The sequence below is a fragment of the Peromyscus leucopus genome, chromosome X, assembly GCF_004664715.2.
Source record: "Peromyscus leucopus breed LL Stock chromosome X, UCI_PerLeu_2.1, whole genome shotgun sequence".
NCBI lineage: Eukaryota > Metazoa > Chordata > Mammalia > Rodentia > Cricetidae > Peromyscus > Peromyscus leucopus.
This window is the reverse complement of record NC_051083.1, coordinates 27,235,053-27,254,804: the sequence shown is the minus strand read 5'-3', so window position 1 is coordinate 27,254,804 and position 19,752 is coordinate 27,235,053. Positions and strand designations below refer to the sequence as shown.

The following is a 19,752-nucleotide window of genomic DNA, read 5'->3' as shown; positions in this document are numbered from 1 at the left end:
GAGACCGATGCATTTTCAGTTACTCTTATGCCCACCATTTCCTCTCTCCCTCCCACTGCTGCCAACCTTTATAAGACCTTTCTCCAGTACTTTTTTTAAATAAGATCAATTTTTTTAAGATTTACTTATTTATTTATTATATATACAGCATATGTGACTGCAGGCCAGAAGAGGGCACCAGATCTCATTACAGATGGTTGTGAGCCACCATGTGGTTGCTGGGAATTGAACTCAGGACCTCTGGAAGAGCAGTCAGTGCTCTTAACCTCTGAGCCATCTCTCCAGCCCTCATGCTCAGTACTTTTGTGTAGGCCCACTGTAGGCAACCATAGTTGCTATGAGATCATGATTACAGAGGCTGTGTCAATCCCAGAAGATAGCATTTTCAGCCCTTCTCCATCATACATTCTTTCCGCCCCTTCTTCCACAAAGTTACCTGAGCTCTAGAGGGGCTGGTACAAGTGTCCTGTTTAGGGCTGAGCACATAATATTTACTTTTTCTCAGCACCTCCAGAAGCCATGTGTCCCTGCACTTACCACAGTTCATTGCAAAGAGAAGCTGTGTGTTTTTATGATGGTATGGAGTCATGACTTCCCAGCATTAGTATTGCCTAATGGAATCAATGTACAAATTGTTATACCGTGAATCATTTTCAGTCAAGACCACGTTTTTTAGACTTTGCCAAAACAAATTTTCTGCTTTGGGGTTGTCAGGCCACTGGAGGATGGAGCTCTTACAGATTCTCTGCCGCAGCCTCAGGTACTGCGAGTACTGTAACACAGGTTCTAGGAGAATGAAGATAATCACATCCATGTTCTCATCCATCAGCCTTTGCAAGGCCAAGTAGAAAGCCGTTTTAAAGTTCCAGCTCTTGGCGTATTTTTTGGTTAAAACAAAGATTGTTTTCTTGCTCTGGTTTATGCTCTGCATGAGGTTATCGATAATGGCTAATCCCGGATCCCAATCCCTCTCCTCTAAGCAAAGGAGGACATTTTTGTCTTCACTCTCTTCAAGGTGGTAGCGAAGCTCATTGATTACCCAGTCAGTAACAGACACATCTTTGGTGTCATAAGAAATGTAAGCATCATAGAAAGTTCGGGATGTGGCCAAAGACCTGTAGCCTCTTAACTTCGCTGAACACATGTGATAGATAAACCAAACATCCCAGTAAAACAGACGATGAACCAAGGCAGTCAACATAACCACAGAGGTGATAAGGAATGTGAGGGAAAACAGGATCGCTGCAGTGGTATCCGAAAGACAAGTCATGAGCTCTAGACTCATGATACTCTTCCCTTTTTGATCCCCAGGACTGGAACAAATAACATCTACCAGTCTAGGAATTGTGATATTCACATTTTCATCTATCCAGATTCGAAAATCACTTATGTCACATGTGCAGTCAAAATGGTTCCCACTTAGTTCTAGAACAGACAAGTTTGTTTTAGTCTTAGTTTGCAGGGAGGACTTATTGATCATCTTTATCATGTTGAAACTTAGATCCAGGTGCACCAGACTACTGGCTTCAGCGAGGAAGCCAGAGGGCAGGTGAGAGAACTTATTGTGACTCAGCAGCAGTGTCTGCAGGGAATGTGTAAACTTAGATAGGCAATTGCTTAGAAAATACAGCTTGTTTCTCCGCAAGTCCAGCAAATAGAGCTGAGGGAAATGCTGGAGTGATGTCCAGTTAAAGAAACGTAGCTTGTTACCATTGATACGTAACTCTTTGAGGCTCTGGGGCAAGCTGAGGAATGCTTCATTTGGGATTTGTTGAAGGTTATTGTAAGATAAGTCCAGGTGTGTCAGATTCTGGAGATTTCTGAAAATGGTCCAGTAGCTGTTATCGTCTGCATTCCACAAAAGGTCAAGGCGGTTTCCACTAAAAACCAATTCTTTCAGGGACATGCTTTTCAGCTCTTTGTCCTCTGTGAGGGTGTAAATGCCATTGTAGCTCAGGTTTAACACCGTGAGGTTTGTTAAGTTCTGGATAAATCCTAGACGGTGTGTTACCCCTGCAATACTGAAATAGTGTGCATTGTGGCTCAGGTCAAGCACTTCTAGGTTGTGAAGCTCACTGAAAGCCTTGTTATCATCAAAGTCTAATCTGTTGTTGGATAAATCCAAATATTTGATGTGGGGCATGGCTGAGAATTCTGTGCCATTCAACACTTGATTGTTGGCATTGAAGGACAGATTTAAGCAGGCAATGTCCTGAAAACCTTCAAACTGATTTTTCCCAATAAAGAAAATATTGTTCAAGCTTAAATCCAAGGCCTTGCCATAATTAGTACACTGTTTTTTCATTAAAGGTTTGGTGCTATGATAAAAATTCAAGTGTGGATCAAACTCAGGGACTATTGAGCGAGGTTTAAGAATATGATTTGGCAAAGAGGCGCTGTTTGTACAATCTACTGGAGGTGATATACGGTTTCCTGACAAGTAAATAACTTTAAGATTGGGAAAATCTTGGAAAACTTTAAAATCAATTTTTGTAATAAAGTTAATGCCCAAGTTGATAGTCGTTAAGTTTGGAAGACTCTGGAGGGGCTTGAAATGTTCCCGTTTAAGTTCTCGGAACACATAGCCCTTTAAGTGCAATTTCTTGAGAGAATGAAGCATAGAGAAGTTTGGGGAAATAGTAATAGATTGTAAATGTTTTTCATGTTGAAAGTTGAAAGATAGATCAAGGACTTGTAAACTGGGTAGTTTTGTTAAGAATTCCCCTGAGGCAATTTCTTGCACTAAATAGTTGAATTCAAGGTAGAGTTCCTTCAGATTTGTCAAATTGTCGAACCAGGTGGAAGGAATAGACTGGAGGGAAGTGCTGGAGAGATTTAGATAGCGAAGTTGGGTGAGACTTCGAAAAGCAAAACGATGTATGTTGAGGGACGAGTTTTTCCTGCAAGGTGTACAATTAAATGGGGCATTGAAACACATCGGACAGTTTCCACTCAAATCTAGTACTATTAATTGTTCCAGTCCCTTGAAGTCTTCCTCAGTTATATTCATGATCTTGGCATTGCTCAGAAAAAGTTTTGTTAGGGAGCTTGGTAGTTTGGGAGGCACATGGACAAGACTGTTGAAAGATAACGAGAGCTCTTTCAAGCGTGTAAGGTTTTGAAATGCCCCATCTTCCACAATAAAGTTTTGATTACAATAAAAATAGCAGTTCCAACCCAAATAGAGTCTTTCCAAGTTCCTAAGCCCCAGAGTGTTGTTTTTAGTTACCATAATTATATTGTTTTGAATCAGGCTAAGTTCTGTCAAAGACTCAGGCAAGCCAGCAGGCATAGCGTCTAACTGGTTGTCTTCAAGCAGTAACTCCTTTAGATTACTTAGGTTAAGGAATGCCCCATCTGTAATATTCATACCATTTTTATTTTCATTTGGGTGCTGTTGATTGGCATTGCGGTTCAGATTTATTTTAGTGAGGTTCTGCAGCTCTTGAAAGGACTTGCTTGTTATGTGCGTGATGAAATTGTCGGACAAGTCTATTTCTGTCACGTATTTGCCTATAGTTTGGGGAACTTCTTGTAGTCGACGTTCATTGCATTCTGCAATCACAAGGGCCTTATGTCTTTTCTCATCACAGGGATAGCTTCTGGAATAATTTGCTTTGAAAAAGGACCCACTGGTTCCAGAGGTGAGCAGGCAAAAGTAGGTCAGAATCCATGGCTGAAGGGACATGTTCTCCTAAGGAAAACCAAAAGTGGAAGTACAGTATTAGCGTGGCAACAGTTGCTAGGCATTTCTTGGTGAAATTAGCACTGCTCCATCATACGCACATGAGCTTTGAGGTGTGAAGTGCTACTGATAGTTTAATACATTATATCAAATGAGTTTCAGAATATTTGTATGTTTTACCTTCCAGGGGGGCTAAAAAAGTTAAAGATGAAACTCTTTGAGATATGATGACAAGAAAATTTTGAAGAAGCATTAATCAAGATGCCCCCACCACATCGGGTCTGAGATGAAGCATGGTTGTGGGTAATACAAAGTCTATAGCATGGCATGGCATATATTTTTTAGCAGCAAACTAGTGGTTTAATTTTTTTGCATATGAAGTGTGTATGCATGCGTGTGGGTGCATGTATGTGGACATGTGTGTATTAGTGTGCATGCATGCATGTGGAAGCCAGATATTGACACAAATTTTCTTCCTCTATCACTGCCCACTTTACTTACTGAAGTGAGATCTCTCAGGAAACACAAAGCTTACTAATTTGGCTAGTCTAGCTAGGCAGCTTGCCTCAGAGATCCAGTGTGTCTGTCTCCTGAGAGCTGTGATTACAGGTAGGCCACTACACTTGCTCAGCTTATATGTGGCTTCTGGGGGCTCAGAACTAGGGTCCTCATACTGCACAGTAAGTGCTTTATCCACTGAGTTGTTTCTCCAGCCCTATTTGACATAACTCTTGATAAAACTTTGTCCAGTCCCCAAGAAGAACTCAAGTCCAGCATCTATAACAGTACCATCCAGGACACTTAAGTCGAAGTCATCACCTGCTTTCCATAGATCTTGTAGTTATTTCTCCTCCTGTTTTTGTTCATCTGTGGTGATGACACATATCATTTTTCATAGTTTTTTACATTGCTAGAAACAACAATTGCTAGAAACAGCAATTTCCCTAACATTTTTCCCTGTTAAATTTATGACTTCATTTTCTCACATTAAAATAACTTACCCCACTAAAACTCTTTTGGCATTAATTGTGAGAGGTAAAGTCTTATTTTTTTCTGTTTTGTTTTGTTTTATTTTGAGATAAGGCTTCTCTGTGTAGCCCTTGCTGTCTTGGAATTTGCTCTGTAGACCAGGTTGGCCTTGAACTCAGAGATCCACCAGCCTCTGCCTCCCAAGTGCCAGGATTAAAGGCGTGAGCTACCACCACTTGACAACTTATTCTTCTCTAAATGGAGTGCCAGTTGTCTCAGAATCACCTGCTGAATCACCCGACCCCTTCTTTGCTATGCTCAATGTTCCACGTATAACTCTTTTGCATATTTGGATCCATTTTCAGACTCTCTGATCTGTTTCATCTGTCCATTTATATTAAAAACTAAAAATGTGAGTAGGTGTTTATGTATATAGACATTTTGTCTGGTTGTATGTCTGTGTACCATGTGTGCCTGGTATCCTTAGAGGCCAGAAGAGGGTATTGGGCCCCCTGCTACTGACAGTGGTGAGCTACCATGTAGGTGCTGGGAACTGAACCTGGGTGCTCTGGAAGAGTTCTGTGAACCACCAAGCGATCTCTCCCACCCTTTTGAATACTTCTTAAGCACAGAAAAACACATCTCACTCAATAAATTACACTGATCTCAGTTTTAAACCAAATCTGTTGTACAGATGGACCTGTTTGTGAAACAGGAACTCTCATATTTTGCTGGTAGAAATAGAAGTTAATGCTACCTCTAAAGTGGACAGCAGTTTTTAACACCTTTCAAAAACTAGAAGTATATACCTGGAAGCAGCAATTTCAATTCTAGAAGTAGATCCTGAAGACATAGATACACATGCCAATGTCTACACAGAAAGATGTTCTAAGCAAAACTTTATCAATAGCAAAAGATTGAAAACAATCTAAATGTCTATGGATAGAGGTCTGGTTGTAGTCCTATCACAGAAAACTGTATAGAAATGGAAAATATATAACAATTTTTATATTCATTCATTCATTCAGCAATATTTATTGGATGTATATTTCATTTCAGGAATTGTTTTCAAACTCAACACTGGAAAAAAATAGCTGCCTATCTGATGTCTATACTGAAAGTTAGAAAGTTAGGTAGAAGATTAGATAGAAGATAGTAAAGATGAGAAGGCAGAGGGTTATGTAGAAGGTCCTTCAGTTGTACTTACATGACATTTTTGTTATGATTAGACTGAGGCTATAGGTTTTGGAAGAACGGCATCATTGAAATATAGTGTGTCATTCTAATAAGACCAAGACTACATGCTATCAACATGACTTTCCCAGTTGATGCATACCTTGATCATCTCACTGAGAGAGTTTTGGTAAGGTTCCTATTACAACTTGTAACTACAAAATAAAAAAAAAAAAACATTGATTTTTAAAGAGGACTATGGGAAACATGTGTCATGATAAAATCGTATCCCAGACATTTTCCTTTGCAAACTAATAAAGCTATCAATAGGTAAGACATTCTTGGTGAATCAAGAGAACAGGCTCCATCTACTGTGGCCCCACTTTCTTCAAATTAAGATTTCTATACCTAGTTTCAAACACAATTATCTATTTCATACAAAGCAGAGCAATTGAGCATGAAAAGCACTAGGAACCATTTGCCACCAATAGAGGAGTCTATGGAGGGTTGCTCAAAGTTCTTTCAGGATGAAACCAGTCTCTCACACAGTCTAAAGTAACTGGGTATGAGTCATGGGTCATGGGAAAAAAAAGAACTGAGTGAATAGCTGGAAGTTTCTAACACTAGGTTCTCAAAAGACACCGAGACAAAACATGAGTGGACACATTCCAAATAGCTGAAATTTGAAAAGCACATCGAATGGTGAGCAGTGAGCAGCAAGAAAGTTGAGGAGAAATGGCTGATTGACCAGTTGATGCCTCGACACTCCACACAGGCCCTCACAGAGTTTCTGTTCATTGTTGTCCTAGTTACTGTCTCTTACTGTGAAGAGAAACCGTGACCAAGGCAGCTTATATAACAAAAGGCATCTAGTAGGAGGCTTGCTTACAGTTTCAGAAGGTTGGTCCATGATTACCACAGTGAGGAGCATGGCAGCAGGCAGGCAGGCATCATTCTGGGGCAGTACTGTAGCTGAGAGCTTACATCTGACACAAAGTTGTAGGCAGAAATAGGGGGAGATTGGACCTGGTGCGGGCTTTTGAAACTTCAAAGTCCACCCCTAGAGATACACCACTTTCAAGAAGGCCACACCTCTTAATCCTTCCTAAATAGTGTACCAACTGGGAATCAAACATTCAAATTTATAAGGCTTTTGGGGCTATTCTCATTCAAAATACCACAATTGCTGATTGCAAGGTATTCAGCTGAAGTCCAGGAAACATCATCAAACACTCCCTGGCAGAGCATACCATATCCGTCTGGATTTTAGAGGGGCAGAGAGTGTAGACACCAAAATAACCTATCAAAGGCTGCATTTCTTCAGTAAAGTGTTACTGTAAGGGTAGCAAATGGAAGCTGAACCACCAGATGAAGTAAGGTAGACTTCTTTTTCCTTTTCCTCCTTTCCTCTCTCTCCTCTCCTGTCTTCTTTCTCTCCTCCTTCCATCCTCCCTTTCTTCCTAGACTCTTTGATCCATTTCATCTGACTATTTGTGCTTGATACATACTTAATATGTAGAGCCCTCTTATGGACACAGCCTAGTAGAACATGAACCAAAATCTATCTTCTTTCTCCTTCTTTCTCTCCTTATTCCCCTCACCTCTTTCCCTCCTTCAGTTCTCTTCTCTCTCCTCTTCTTCCTCCTTCTTCTCTTCTCTTCCTTAATCCTTTCTTCTTTCCTCTTCACCCTTCACTCTCCTTCCCTCTTTGATATGTTAGAGATGGAATTTAGGACCTTACACATGCTGGGGCAAGTGCTCTACCACAAATTCATGTTCACCATAGTAAAACACATATAAAATGATACCTATGAGAATAAAATAGAGAAGCAACAACTTTTCAAATAAAACACAGAAATGCAATAATGAAAATAAAATATATAGAAGCAGACAGACAGAGACAGACACATACAGAGATGGGGGAATTCCATGAATAGTTTGCATCATAGAATCCTGGGAAGGTTTGGGAGTTGGGAAGCAAAGCTATCTCAGAGGAGGCAGACCAGTGGATTGGTTAAAAGTCTGAATAAGAAGTTAGACTGGGGAGTGGAGAGAGGGTCCAGTGGTTAAGAGCACTGGCTGCTCTTCTGGAGGACCTGGGTTAAATACCCAGCACCCACATGGCAGCTTATAACTGTTTCTAAGTCCAATTGCAGGGGATCCAACACCCTCCTCTGGCTTTTATAGACACTGAATGGAAGTGATGGACAGACATACAAGCAGGTATAACACCCCCATATAATATATATATATATATAATGTTATGTATGTATTATGTTATATATTTTATGTTAGATTATCCTCATTCCACCCCTTACCAAGACTTACAGTCTGGAATGGTGAAATCCAGGAGCCTTAGACAGAAGTCAAGGCCAGTATGAGCTACTGGAGAGAGAACAGGAAGGGATAGAGGGTTAAAGAATGCTCTGCTGGTGGAGCACAGGACACCATACTCATTCCATGCTCAGCTCTGGGAACTCTGGCATCTGTCTCACTGATGAACATCCACTTCAGCTGCCTGGGCAGGAAGCTTCATGGACTCACTTTGGGGAAGTAGGGTCTGGATCAAGGTGACGCTAGGGAGACACATGTCATAACCCCAAAATAATAGGGGACCTTGAAAACAAAACGTGGTCAATGAAAATCCATGATGGACCAAAAAGCATCTTTAAAAAGGGCAAGGCCTCATTTGCTCCCCTCACCTTGACTCCAGTTCCAACAGAACATTCTACACATAAACAGGTATGGGTTGAGGGCTGAGGCTTGCTGAGTTTTTTATTTTCTTTTTGTTTTGAGACAGGATCTCAGTCTGTAGCCCAGACTGGTCTTGAACTCATGATCCTCCTTAGCTCCCTGAATGCCAGGATTACACTTGCATGTCATCACACCTGGCCTGATTTGTAATTTCTTTCTTTTTATGAACGATTTATTTTTATTTTAAATTGTGTATACTTTGCGTGTGTGCGTGCGTGCGTGCGTGCGTGCGTGCGTGCGTGTGCGTGTGCGTGTGCGTGTGCGTGTGTGTGTGTGTGTGTGTTGGGGATGTGCATGTGAGTACAGGTGCCCCTGGGGGCCAGAATACGATATCAGATATTTTAGAACTGGTGTTACAGGTGGTTGTGAGCCCCCCTACTTGGGTGCTGGGAACTGAACTCTCGATCCTCTATAAGAGCAATGCATGCTTTTAACTGCTGAGCAGTTTCTCCAGTCCCTGGTTTGTTTTTAATGAAAGCAAAACGAGATTATTTATCTTGAATACTGAGCTTCCTGGTGCCCCGTCCTTTCTTAGAGTTCTCTTCAGAGCCCCCACAAAGGATTCCAGTCTGCCTATATCTCGTGGATTTTGGACTTGTGGTAAAAACAGTGAAAGCATATATTTCTGCTGTTTGAGCACTCACATTTGTGACACTTTGTTATACATTGAAGTGATAATGGGTTAAAAAAACAAACAAACAGTGGTTCAGTGGACCCCGCTACCAGGATATTTGATCCAAAAAGCTCTGCACAGTCATGCTCTTGAGCTGACAGCCTAAAATCCCTGCAGAGGGGGAACGAGCTGCAAGGCTCAAAGGATTTATTGGGTGTTACCTTGGTCAACCAGAGAAAACCGAAACTCATTTATTTCAAGAACATCCATGAATCATAAACAGCAACCAAAAAAGTAACAACAGAAAGAAAGAAAACTGCTTAACTTCCTTCTGTCTACCGAAAAACAGCTGCCACCACTCTGGAAGTAGTTTCATTGCTTTCTTTTTTCTGTGCATCATCTGCACACTGATTGCATCCATGGTACACAGCCTTCGGTTCTCTTGAAGGCATCAATCAACCCAAGGAGCTGTATCTTTGTCACCTCACACAAATCTTTCTTTTCCTACTGTACCCTGATGGACACCTTTGGAAACACTGGTGTATGAAAAGAACAGTTCAAAAAGTGCCCCCTAGCTGATTAGGGTTGGGCTGGGAGCCACCCTGTACCTGTTGGTCCAGTGGCCTTCACACAGGAAAGCTCTAGGTGCATGAATACTAGAACCATAGCACCTCTAGGTGAGGCAGAAATGAACCCCACACAATCCACAGTGCAGGTGGGCGGCAGGGTGTAGTGTTACACCCTTTTTGCTAGCCTCTTAGCATTCAAGCAGTCATTTTACATAGATAACCCCTTCCTTCTCCCTCTTCAATGTTTTCTTCAAGACAAGTTTAACTCATAGGCAAGGGAATCGTGAGGCCAAGACCAACCCGAGTTACCTGGTGAGATCCTGTCCTAAAAAATAAAAAGTAAAAACCAAACCAAACCAACAAACAAAACACAAAAAGAATATGGTAATGTAGCTTAGCAGTTGAGTCAGTTGAGTGTTCACCTAGCATGCCAGAGGTCCTGAATTCTTCCCTCTAGCAATACAAGAAAAATAAGTTTGATTTTCCTTTAACACGGCGTAATTTACCTTAGACCAGCTGTACCCCTTTCTGGAAATGGTCCTGCTTAGGCTTGGTAACTCCAAAGGGTCCAAAAATCCTATTGGTCATTATATACAAATTGAATCACTTAGCTATTCTGGCACCATGTGGATGGGTTCAAGCAGAGCTGAAAATTTGCTAGCCTGAAGCTCTGCCTTACTTTCAATGGCTTCAGATTAGTTTTTATTTGATAATATTGATCACTGATTTGTTATGCCAGTTTACTAATTAAGGCATAGATGTACACGGGGCTTAAGAGATGGCTCAGTGCTTAAGAGCACCTACCGCTCTTGCAAAGGATCCTGATTCAGAGCAACCTGTAACTCCAGTTCCAGGGAATCTTACACTGTCTCCAAGGGCACCAGCCATGCATGTGGTACGCTTCCATACATGCAGGCAACCACTTATATACACAAAATAAAATATAAATATTAAAAATAAATAGATATATAAATATGATTTATATTCTTAGTTGATTCTTCATTTTGTCTACCCTAAATCTTATGGATTCATATACTGCTTTGGAGAAAACATAATGCCAATCAAATGTACTTGATGCTGAAGAGATGGCTCCTGACTCAACATATTTAAGGATATGCAAAAAATATGCCTTTTGGATTGTGGAGGGGTTTGCCATAAGGCAAGTACAGTGCATGCATCTGTTTATTTCATCCTCATAAAAATCAGCAAGGTAGGTGGTATCATAAGCTTCTGTTGCCCAGACTTGGAACCTAATACTTTGAGAGGTTAATTTATTCAAGGTTGCTTCCATAGTAGGTAACCAAACTGAAACAGAGCATAAATATGCTCAGATGACTTACTGAGCTAGGGCTGGAACCTAAGGAGCAAATTGACAATTGTCTGGTTACAGTGATGAGCAAAATCATCATAGCTGGGGGCTGGAGAGATGGCTCAGTAGTTAAGAGGCTCATTGTCTTTGCAGAAGACCTGGGTTCTGTTCCCAGCACATATTTGTTGAGTCACAACCATCTAAAACTCCAGCTCCGGGCAATCTGACACCATTTTTGACAACTATGGGCACCAGGCACACACATGGTACAATACACACATGCAAGCAAAACAGTCAAACAACTAACAAATAAACAACTCTCAAAAATAATAAACCATCATATATTTCAAATTTACATGATACAAACACTGGGGGCAGATACTCTTCTTTGCCTTTCTGTGCTGATTAGGCCACCACAGAGAGCATCCCTGACATTCCTGATCCTCTGAATTTCAATAGGATGACACCAAAGCTACTGAGTTTAGATAGAGTTATCAATGAGCAGCTCTCAAATCACCTGAAAAGAATGCATAACTTGGATTTGCTAATGCCCACCCAGAACCACAGGCTTCGTGTTAAAATAAACACTTTGTTTATATTTCTGAATAATCATATGTTTGCATCCATAGTTTAAAAATAGTAAAATCTCAGCCAAGGCTACACAGAAAAATCCCATCTCAAAAAAAAAAATCTTTAAAAAAATAGTAAAAATCTGGCTGGGGATATAGCTCTGTTGATAAAATGCTTGCTTTGAAAGCACAAGGAACTGATTTTGACCTCCAGAACCACCTTAGAAAGGGGTGGGGTGGGGGAGGAAGGAAGAAAAAGAATAGAAAAGAAAACCTAGGTACAGTTGCTGGAAAGGCAGAGATAGTTGTATTAATGGGGCTCAGTGATCACCCAACATAGCCTATTTGGCAAGTTCCAGCCAAGCAAGGAACCCTTTTTGAAACATTAAACATTAAAGTGAACAGTCTAAGGGATGACACATATGCATGCCCTTCTGAACACACAGGTGCACACACACACACACACACACACACACACACACACACACAAACACACACACACACACACACACACACACACACACACACACACACACACGTAAAAATATCAAACCTTTCAGCTCTATTAAACATCCCAGTTAAACTTAGAAAGGCATTACTTCAGAATGGTGATGTCCAGGATAGACCCAGTGGCTGTCATAACGATGTACCTAGTTATTACTTAACTAATTATGGTTAATGACCTCTGCCATGACATTCTCTCTCAGTCTGAGCTTCCCACAAGCCTGTCTTCTCTCCCATCAAATTCTGCTGGTTTTAGGATTATCACATGGAAAGATAAGAAGCAGTGATTGAAGGAGGATGAACTCTATGATGGACAACATAACTGTGTCATAAGAAAGTAGAATATAGAACAGTGAGAGAAAGTAGTCTTGTAAAACTTTGGGTCATCATGCTCAGGCTGAACTCCAGACATAATACTAGTATCTTGGGTTGTATCTGGGCAATCAACTGCCATCATATTTATCCATGACCTCACCTTGTCAGAGAAGTAGATCTGGAACTTCGACTTTGCTCTGTGAAATCAAGCCATGGTGGCTAGTAAACAAGCTTCAGGGTTTTCCAGAATCTTCTCTCCCATACCCAAGAAAATACTATGTTCATTAATAAAGAGACCAAATCCTTCATTTGTCACTGAGAAAATGGTTTTTAACTGTGGCTTCACATTGGAGATACAAGGGGGCTTCAAAAGCTACCAGTGCCTAGATAGACATAACCCTTTTATCCCCTTAAGATTCTCTCCATGGTTCTAATTTGTACCAAGAGGTTCTTGACTTCTACCTGTCACCAATGGGACTGAGGTGGGTAGTTGTACAAGCTTACTTTGATTCTGTTACTAGTCTATATTCTACTTTCTAATGTCACAGCTATGTTGACCATCATAGCAATTTACCAACTGGAAACTGCACAAGTTCAATTGCAATGTCACATGTGCTATTGGTCTATTTGGACCAATCTCATATAGCCCACTGAAGTCATTTATAACATTTAGTGCAAAATAAGTTGATATCCAAGATCCATAATAGACCTTAAGTGAGCATCAAAATTAACTTCCAATAAGTTAAATAAACGTTAAATTATTGTCAAAAAGCACACCAATGACTTTAATAAGCACTAATGGCTGGGGAAAATACATATGGTCAATTTTGGGTGAGATTCTTTTCAAGTCAGACTTTCCAAGTGCTCTTCAAACTCCGCTGAATCTTATATAAAATACATCATTCAGAAAGACTTGTAGTTTGTTTGCTTTTCAATCTGATACTTTTTGACACTGATGAAAGCAGACCACTTACTGTATCTAGACAATGTAGAGCAAGAGGGGCAGAGGCAGTGAGATGTGTGTTTTAAAGCTCCAAACAGGAAAAGTAGCTGTTGCTACTGAAATTCAAGCCTTTAGGAGTTCAGCTCAGCCATCACTGGGCTGCAGAGATTGATCTGTGTCTGTAAAGCAGTGGTTCTCAACCTACGGGCTGCAACCCTTTTTGGGTCACCTAAGACCATTGGAAAACACAGATTTTTACGTTACGATTCATAATAGTACCAAAATTACAGTTATGAAGCATCAATGAAAATAATTTTATGATCGGGGGAGTCACAACATGAGGAACTGTATTAAGGGGTCACAGTCTTAGGAAGGTTGAGAACCACTGCTGTAAAGGGAGGGAGCTTACCATGTTCCACAGCCAAAGGAAGATTAAAAACGTTTGTCTCCCCCATCATCTCCAACCCTGTCATTCCAGAAGAAAATACGCTCTTTAGCGGGGCCAGAAAATAATAGACCAGCTCAAATTCTATCTTGGAAGGGTCTTGCTTTCCTGTTTAAAATGATATGATTTTCACTGCATTGGACTTTCAAAGTTTACTCTCTAATTAGTTTATATGAACATCCACACATGCTCATCAGACAGGTAATCCTCCCCGGCATGCAATGTGTGCTGCTGGATTCCATTGACTTCTGCCACTGCTTTGCTCAGTTAGTACTTTCTTTGTTCACATCAGTAGTCACCAACCCAGATTTCTGGGTAGGAAACCATGTTTTGCAGGAGATCTTTGAGACACAATCAGGCCCCACTTACCTCTTTCCAGTTGCTGTCCCTTCACGGTTCTCTTTCAATAGCTTGCAGCAGCAGCAAGTGTGGTTCCTTGTATACAGTAGGTGTGCAGAGAGAAGACATTGGCTAACTTCTGAAATTTGGTCTCTTTAGCATCAGCGGAACCTAGGATTTGCAGAAGTTTATATGGGAAGACAGGAACTTGTGATTTCCTAACTGTTGCCAAATCACTTATTGGCCGTACTTCAAAATTTCGCAACTTAAATCAGAGGAAAAGTCATTTATAAAATTATTTTCATATAACCCACACAGCATACTTTTGTGAGTTGATATGTATTTATGTCTATGAATATCTTAGGGTGTTGGGGAGCTGGATTGGGGGAAACAGGTGATGAAACACGGAGAAAATATCATTTTAGTGAAAAAAGATGTCGTGTATTCCTTTAAAAACACTTTTGCCATGAATTTGTATTGAATTTGGAATTTCTGAAACTCATGTTTAGTTGTTTAAGTCACAAATGCTTCTGCTTTGTTGCACACATTTTATCAAGGCTGCCACACTGTATAGGTGGCTAGGGGGTTGCTCACTGACCCATGGCTGGGGTCCTTCTACTTCATGTAGCACCTGGCATGCAATGTAAGCTCAATAAATGTTCATTCAAAGAGTAAAATGAATGTTCATTGCGTGAAAGAATGAGTGAGTAGACAATGAGCATTCTAAAAGCTGGGGATTTTTCCTTCTTGGATTTGGTTGGATAAATTTAGTCTTAAAGCTTCCAGGGCCAGGACCACATCAAGTTCCCCCTGGAAAGGTGTCCACAAGTCCACAATCAAGAACCTTGGAACCAAATCTGGCCCAGAATTCAAAATGAAATTTTACACAGGAACATTTGACAATTTGACATGCTGATTAATACTACCAGCTTTGATCTCTAATTATAAAAATATTATCGTGCTCAAAAAGTAATTTTATTTTTTTCATCACTAAGTAGATAGTACAAAACTGCCCTCAACTGCTATTTGGTTTTGAATTTTGTAAACAAAATAGCTGTGGGAGATTGTTTTTCTCTCACTATATGAGGACATATATGATACCAGAAATTTGCCTCTTGTCCTGAAAAGCCAACTCTTTCCAGAAAGAGCTTGTTGGCCTCTGGAGAAAAAAAATAGGTCTGAGTGAGATGATTTGTCCTATAGTACCCTCTCCCACCAAATAAGAGGTAACTACAGTGAGGTGACATTCATTTATGTGAACCATAGAAGGCCTGGTTATGAAGGAATGCCTTGAAAAGTCACAGCATGGCATGGGTGATCATTCCTAGACTGACCAGTCCTTGAGGAATTCAAGATTTGGCCATGGCTGGGAAAAGCTTTCCAGGACCCAGGTCATCATGGAACATAGGCAGCTCAGGCATTTGTGACATAACCAGCCATTTTTTTTTAAGAGAGGAAAGATTTATTTTTGTTTTCATTTGCTTTCAGCCTAAGAAATGATACAGTCCATCACCACAAGGAAAGCATAGCCTCAAGAGTACCAGGAAGGCCTCAGAAATCATAGACTTCATCTATATACCTCTCACTTTCTTGGTTTTGCTTGAAACACTGTTCAGAAGTTCTAGCCAAGTATGATGGTACACACTTATAATCTGAGCACTTGGAATGTAGAGGTGGGATGATCACCATACATCTGAGAACAGCTTGGTCTCCATAGTGAGATCCAGGTCAGCAACTCTTTCCAGAAAGTGGCTTCACACTGAGATTCTGTTCCAGAAAACCAACACTCTAAACAATAACGGCACCAATAGAAAAGCAGCAAGGTGGCTGAGCAGGATATCTTGGACTAGATATTAGATACTAGAATATGACTCTTGTGGTCTGGGTTCAAAGGCTCAAAATACCAATGAATTATAGAACAGTTAATTGGAATCTTCTAAAATATGATTATACACACACACACACACACACACACACACACACACACACACACGCACACACACACACACAGGCTTTATCTGCCAGGCAAATGCATAAAATAATCTGTTACTGTTTCCAACCAATGATGAGAATGAAAAGAGAATTGACAGGAGGGCAGGAAGGACCCTGAAAAGAAGAACTTCCATCCAACACACAGAGTGGTCAGCTAATCCTGCCCTCTGGTCAAGCCCAAGAGTTAGCATTGGTAACTGTTGGGATTTCTCTGCATTCCCTGCCTGCCCTGTCTCTGACTGGCAGGTATAAAGCTATTGGGTACCTCCTAAACACACATTTCCCTTTTCTCTACCAAGCCATTTACCCTTGACTCATTCCCAGTCTCCGTGGTTGTTTTCTATTTGTATACCTATTCCTCACTTCAACTCCTAGCTCGAAGTGTTTATCTCTACAACTTCACGGTGCTCCTTAGGAACTGATGGGCTCTCTGGACAGACACGTTAGCCAGAGACACTCTTCTATGTGAGTTGATAGAGTTCCAAATCAGTGAACAGAACTAGGTAAGAGGAAGGAGGGCTTAAATGACAGGCTTATTTGACCATATGGTTGAGTAGGTAGGCTTGCAGAGGACAACCTTTGCAACTGTGCACAATAGTGCATTTGACCGTGATGGAGGGGCCTGTCTCCTTCCAATGGTTAGTATAACTGCACAGTAACAAGAGAAGGCAAGATCCCCACAGTCCTCTATAAGTTTTTTCTTGAGTCCTTCTATAGCTAAAGAAGAATCACCTGAAAACTCTGTTCTTCCCCCCAGTTCCCATTCTTTTCTGCATTTGCTTAAGCCAGACTCTTCCAAATACTGACCTGTGATCCCACAAGTAAGCAGAGAAGTTAAGAGCTAAAAAGGGTCCTCAAATCTTATGAGTAAGGGAATTGAATCCAAAGGCCAAGGGTTCAATAATGGGAAAGTAGGTATTCAAACTCTCACCACTCAAGTTCCACGCTAATGCATTTCAAAGTCTCTCTTCACACATGTCCCAAATGAAAAGTTGGATGGTATCGAGTATTCTGTCACTGTTTTGAGGAAAGGGTAGTAATGCATTTTCCATCTCTTTCAACCAGTGTCCTGTCCTTACTTCCTAGCTCTTTTATAAAAATCCCATCATAACCACCCAGTTTCTCTGCTTTCATGTACAAATATTTTAGGATTTTAAAATTACACCTAGTACATTAGCATGTGTGTGGGGGGCATGCACTACGGCTTACATGTGGAGGTCAGAGGACAGCTTTCAGGGGTTGTTTGTTGTTTGTGTGGGTTCCAGGGTTCAAACTCCTGTCGTTAGGCTTGGCAGCAATGACCTTTACTCACTGAGTCATCTTGATGGCCCTGTATATAGATATTTCAAAATATTTGTTGTTACTTTTGTTTGTGTGTGTACAATGTATATGTGTGCATGCATGTGGCTGTGTGTGTGTGTGTGTGTGTGTGTGTGTGAATAAGATCATATTCAGGCCACGGTGCATATGTGAAGGTTAGAAGACAACCTTGGGTGTTGGTCCTTACTTTCCACGTTGTCTGGTACAGAATTTCTTTGACTTTAGTCTAGCTAGCCCATGAGCTCCTGGAGATTGTTCTAGCTCCACCTCCCATCTCCTTGTAAGGGGTCGGAGATAAAGGTCCTTATGCCACCATGTTGTGCTTCTACATAGGTTCTGGTGGTTTCAACTCAGGCTCTCATGTTAGCATGGCAAGTGATTTTACCCACTGAACCATCTCTCCAGCCCTCATCACAACCATCTAGTTCATTTCTCTAGTGACGGACTAGATATTTTTTTTTTCTGGTGATCATTTCTGTGCTTCTAGGTCCACCAAAGAAAACTGAGGTATGGATAAATATTCCCAACCTAAATGGATTTATGAATCAGAGAATCATTATAGGGAGTCTACGTATGGCAATACCTCCCTTCCTCTAAGTATGCCCGCCACCATGATATCTCTAACTCCACAAATAGACTGCTGGGAGTAAGGTGGGAGACTCAGTAGATTTAAACAAAAGGGAGCAATTTCTAAATGTAGATGCTATAGGAAAACTATACAAGAAATAATTAGTGTACCATTCCATAGGCAGGATGGATTGGCTCTGGTCTGGAGAAAATGGACTGCAAAGAGAAACAAAACAGGGAAAGATCTGTTTTGTATCTCAACGGAGAGGTGGGCCAATGATTAGAAGTTCAGGATCAGAGGGAACTTAGAAGCCCTGGGTAAGTTGTGAGACTCAGAACAAGAGGAACTGGTTACTTCACAGCCCATTTGAGTCTGAGAAACAGTAGTATCTGGAATTTTCCTCACCACTACCGAGTGGGAGAAGAGAAGGCTCAAGATTGCTACTCCGGTTTGTCCTAAGTCCCAGAATACCATAACATGGACAGACTTGGAGAAAGAGTAAAGGCTTGCTGCAAGATTGAATTCTGGATCCAGTCAGGTCAGGGGACCTGTGGTTGGCAGCAAGGACTGAGGGCCACAGCAAATAGGCTGGTTGATGAAGCAACGCCATTCTGTAGATTGTTGTTGTATCTGAAGTCATGTGGAAATGCTTTATAGCTCATTACATTTTAATCACCAGCATTCATTATCAATAGGTAAAGGGATGTCTTTCTAGAGTTGAGAGGCAACAACAAGTGAAGCCCATGGGGATCAGTGGCCACAGGACAGTGCCAGGGCTCCAGCAATAGGAGGCCATATGACCACAGATAGGAAGTGTTGGCTTTGGGGACAGGAACACATTCATGAACATGTTCACATGAAATTGAGTACTGGGTCAAAGAGTCTTCACCAGAGAAAGGAAGCCCTTCCTGCTAGCTGACTTTTGTCAGCTGTTCTGGGTTATGATTCTGTTGTCATTGTCCTGGCCATTTAAAGTTCTTCTGGGTACACTCACTGACACACCTACCGGAACAAATCAGAAAAGAAGGGATTGGGAGAAAAGGATACTTGCAGCTTGGCCCATAGGAAGGTCTGGTTCCTAAGAACTTGTCTTTTCATAGCATCTTCTAATGACTTGACTTGCTACTGGGAATACTGGAAAATGGATGGGATTTCTAATTGTTTTGCAAGTCTATTTTTATTTTTTAATGAAACAAAATCTACTATCCAAAAGAAAGAAAGAAACAATGAATGAAAAGAAAAGAAGAAGAAAAAAAATTTTTCTAGCTAGAGTAAGATTCCAATGGCTAGAACCGGGGAAATACTTTAAAATATATGGGACTTCAGCCCAAAGTATGACACAAACATCTATGATTTCATGCAGAGATAATATATGAATAAATGATTAAATACATGGGAGAGGAGAGACATCTTTCACATTTTAAAGAATTCCAAAGAGTTCATGGAGATTCCCATCCTGTCCCACCACTCAACTGCCTACTTCCTACATGGACTGCAATTCATTGTCAAAGAGTACATCATGGAAATGAGGGTGTTATTCACCGTTGGGAATTCTAAGACAGCCATGTGACCAACAGTGCCATGTCCAGCTGGCAGCAGGTGCTTCTGATAAGTGTGATGTGGTGGTTTGAATGAGAATGGCCCTCATAGCCTCATATATTTCAGTGCTAGGTCCTTAGTTGGTG

The 19,752-nt window shown here is 40.9% G+C and overlaps 1 protein-coding gene across 1 annotated transcript; it reads right to left on the bottom strand.

Moving 5' to 3' along the window:
• Window positions 1–217: 217 nt before the first annotated feature.
• On the bottom strand, window positions 218–14,341 carry Tlr8 (toll like receptor 8). Its single transcript, XM_028883565.2, has 2 exons — window positions 14,218–14,341; window positions 218–3,694 (listed from the first exon to the last, which is right to left on the bottom strand). Exon 2 carries the CDS (start codon window positions 3,686–3,688, stop codon window positions 602–604), a length of 3,087 nt encoding a protein of 1,028 aa, XP_028739398.1. The 5' UTR covers window positions 3,689–3,694; window positions 14,218–14,341; the 3' UTR covers window positions 218–601.
• Between the last annotated feature and the right edge of the window lie 5,411 nt (window positions 14,342–19,752).

Bases quoted from the DNA above. Each gene is read 5' to 3' on its own strand.
- Tlr8 (XM_028883565.2), bottom strand. From the start codon at position 3,688: ATGTCCCTTCAGCCATGGATTCTGACCTACTTTTGCCTGCTCACCTCT.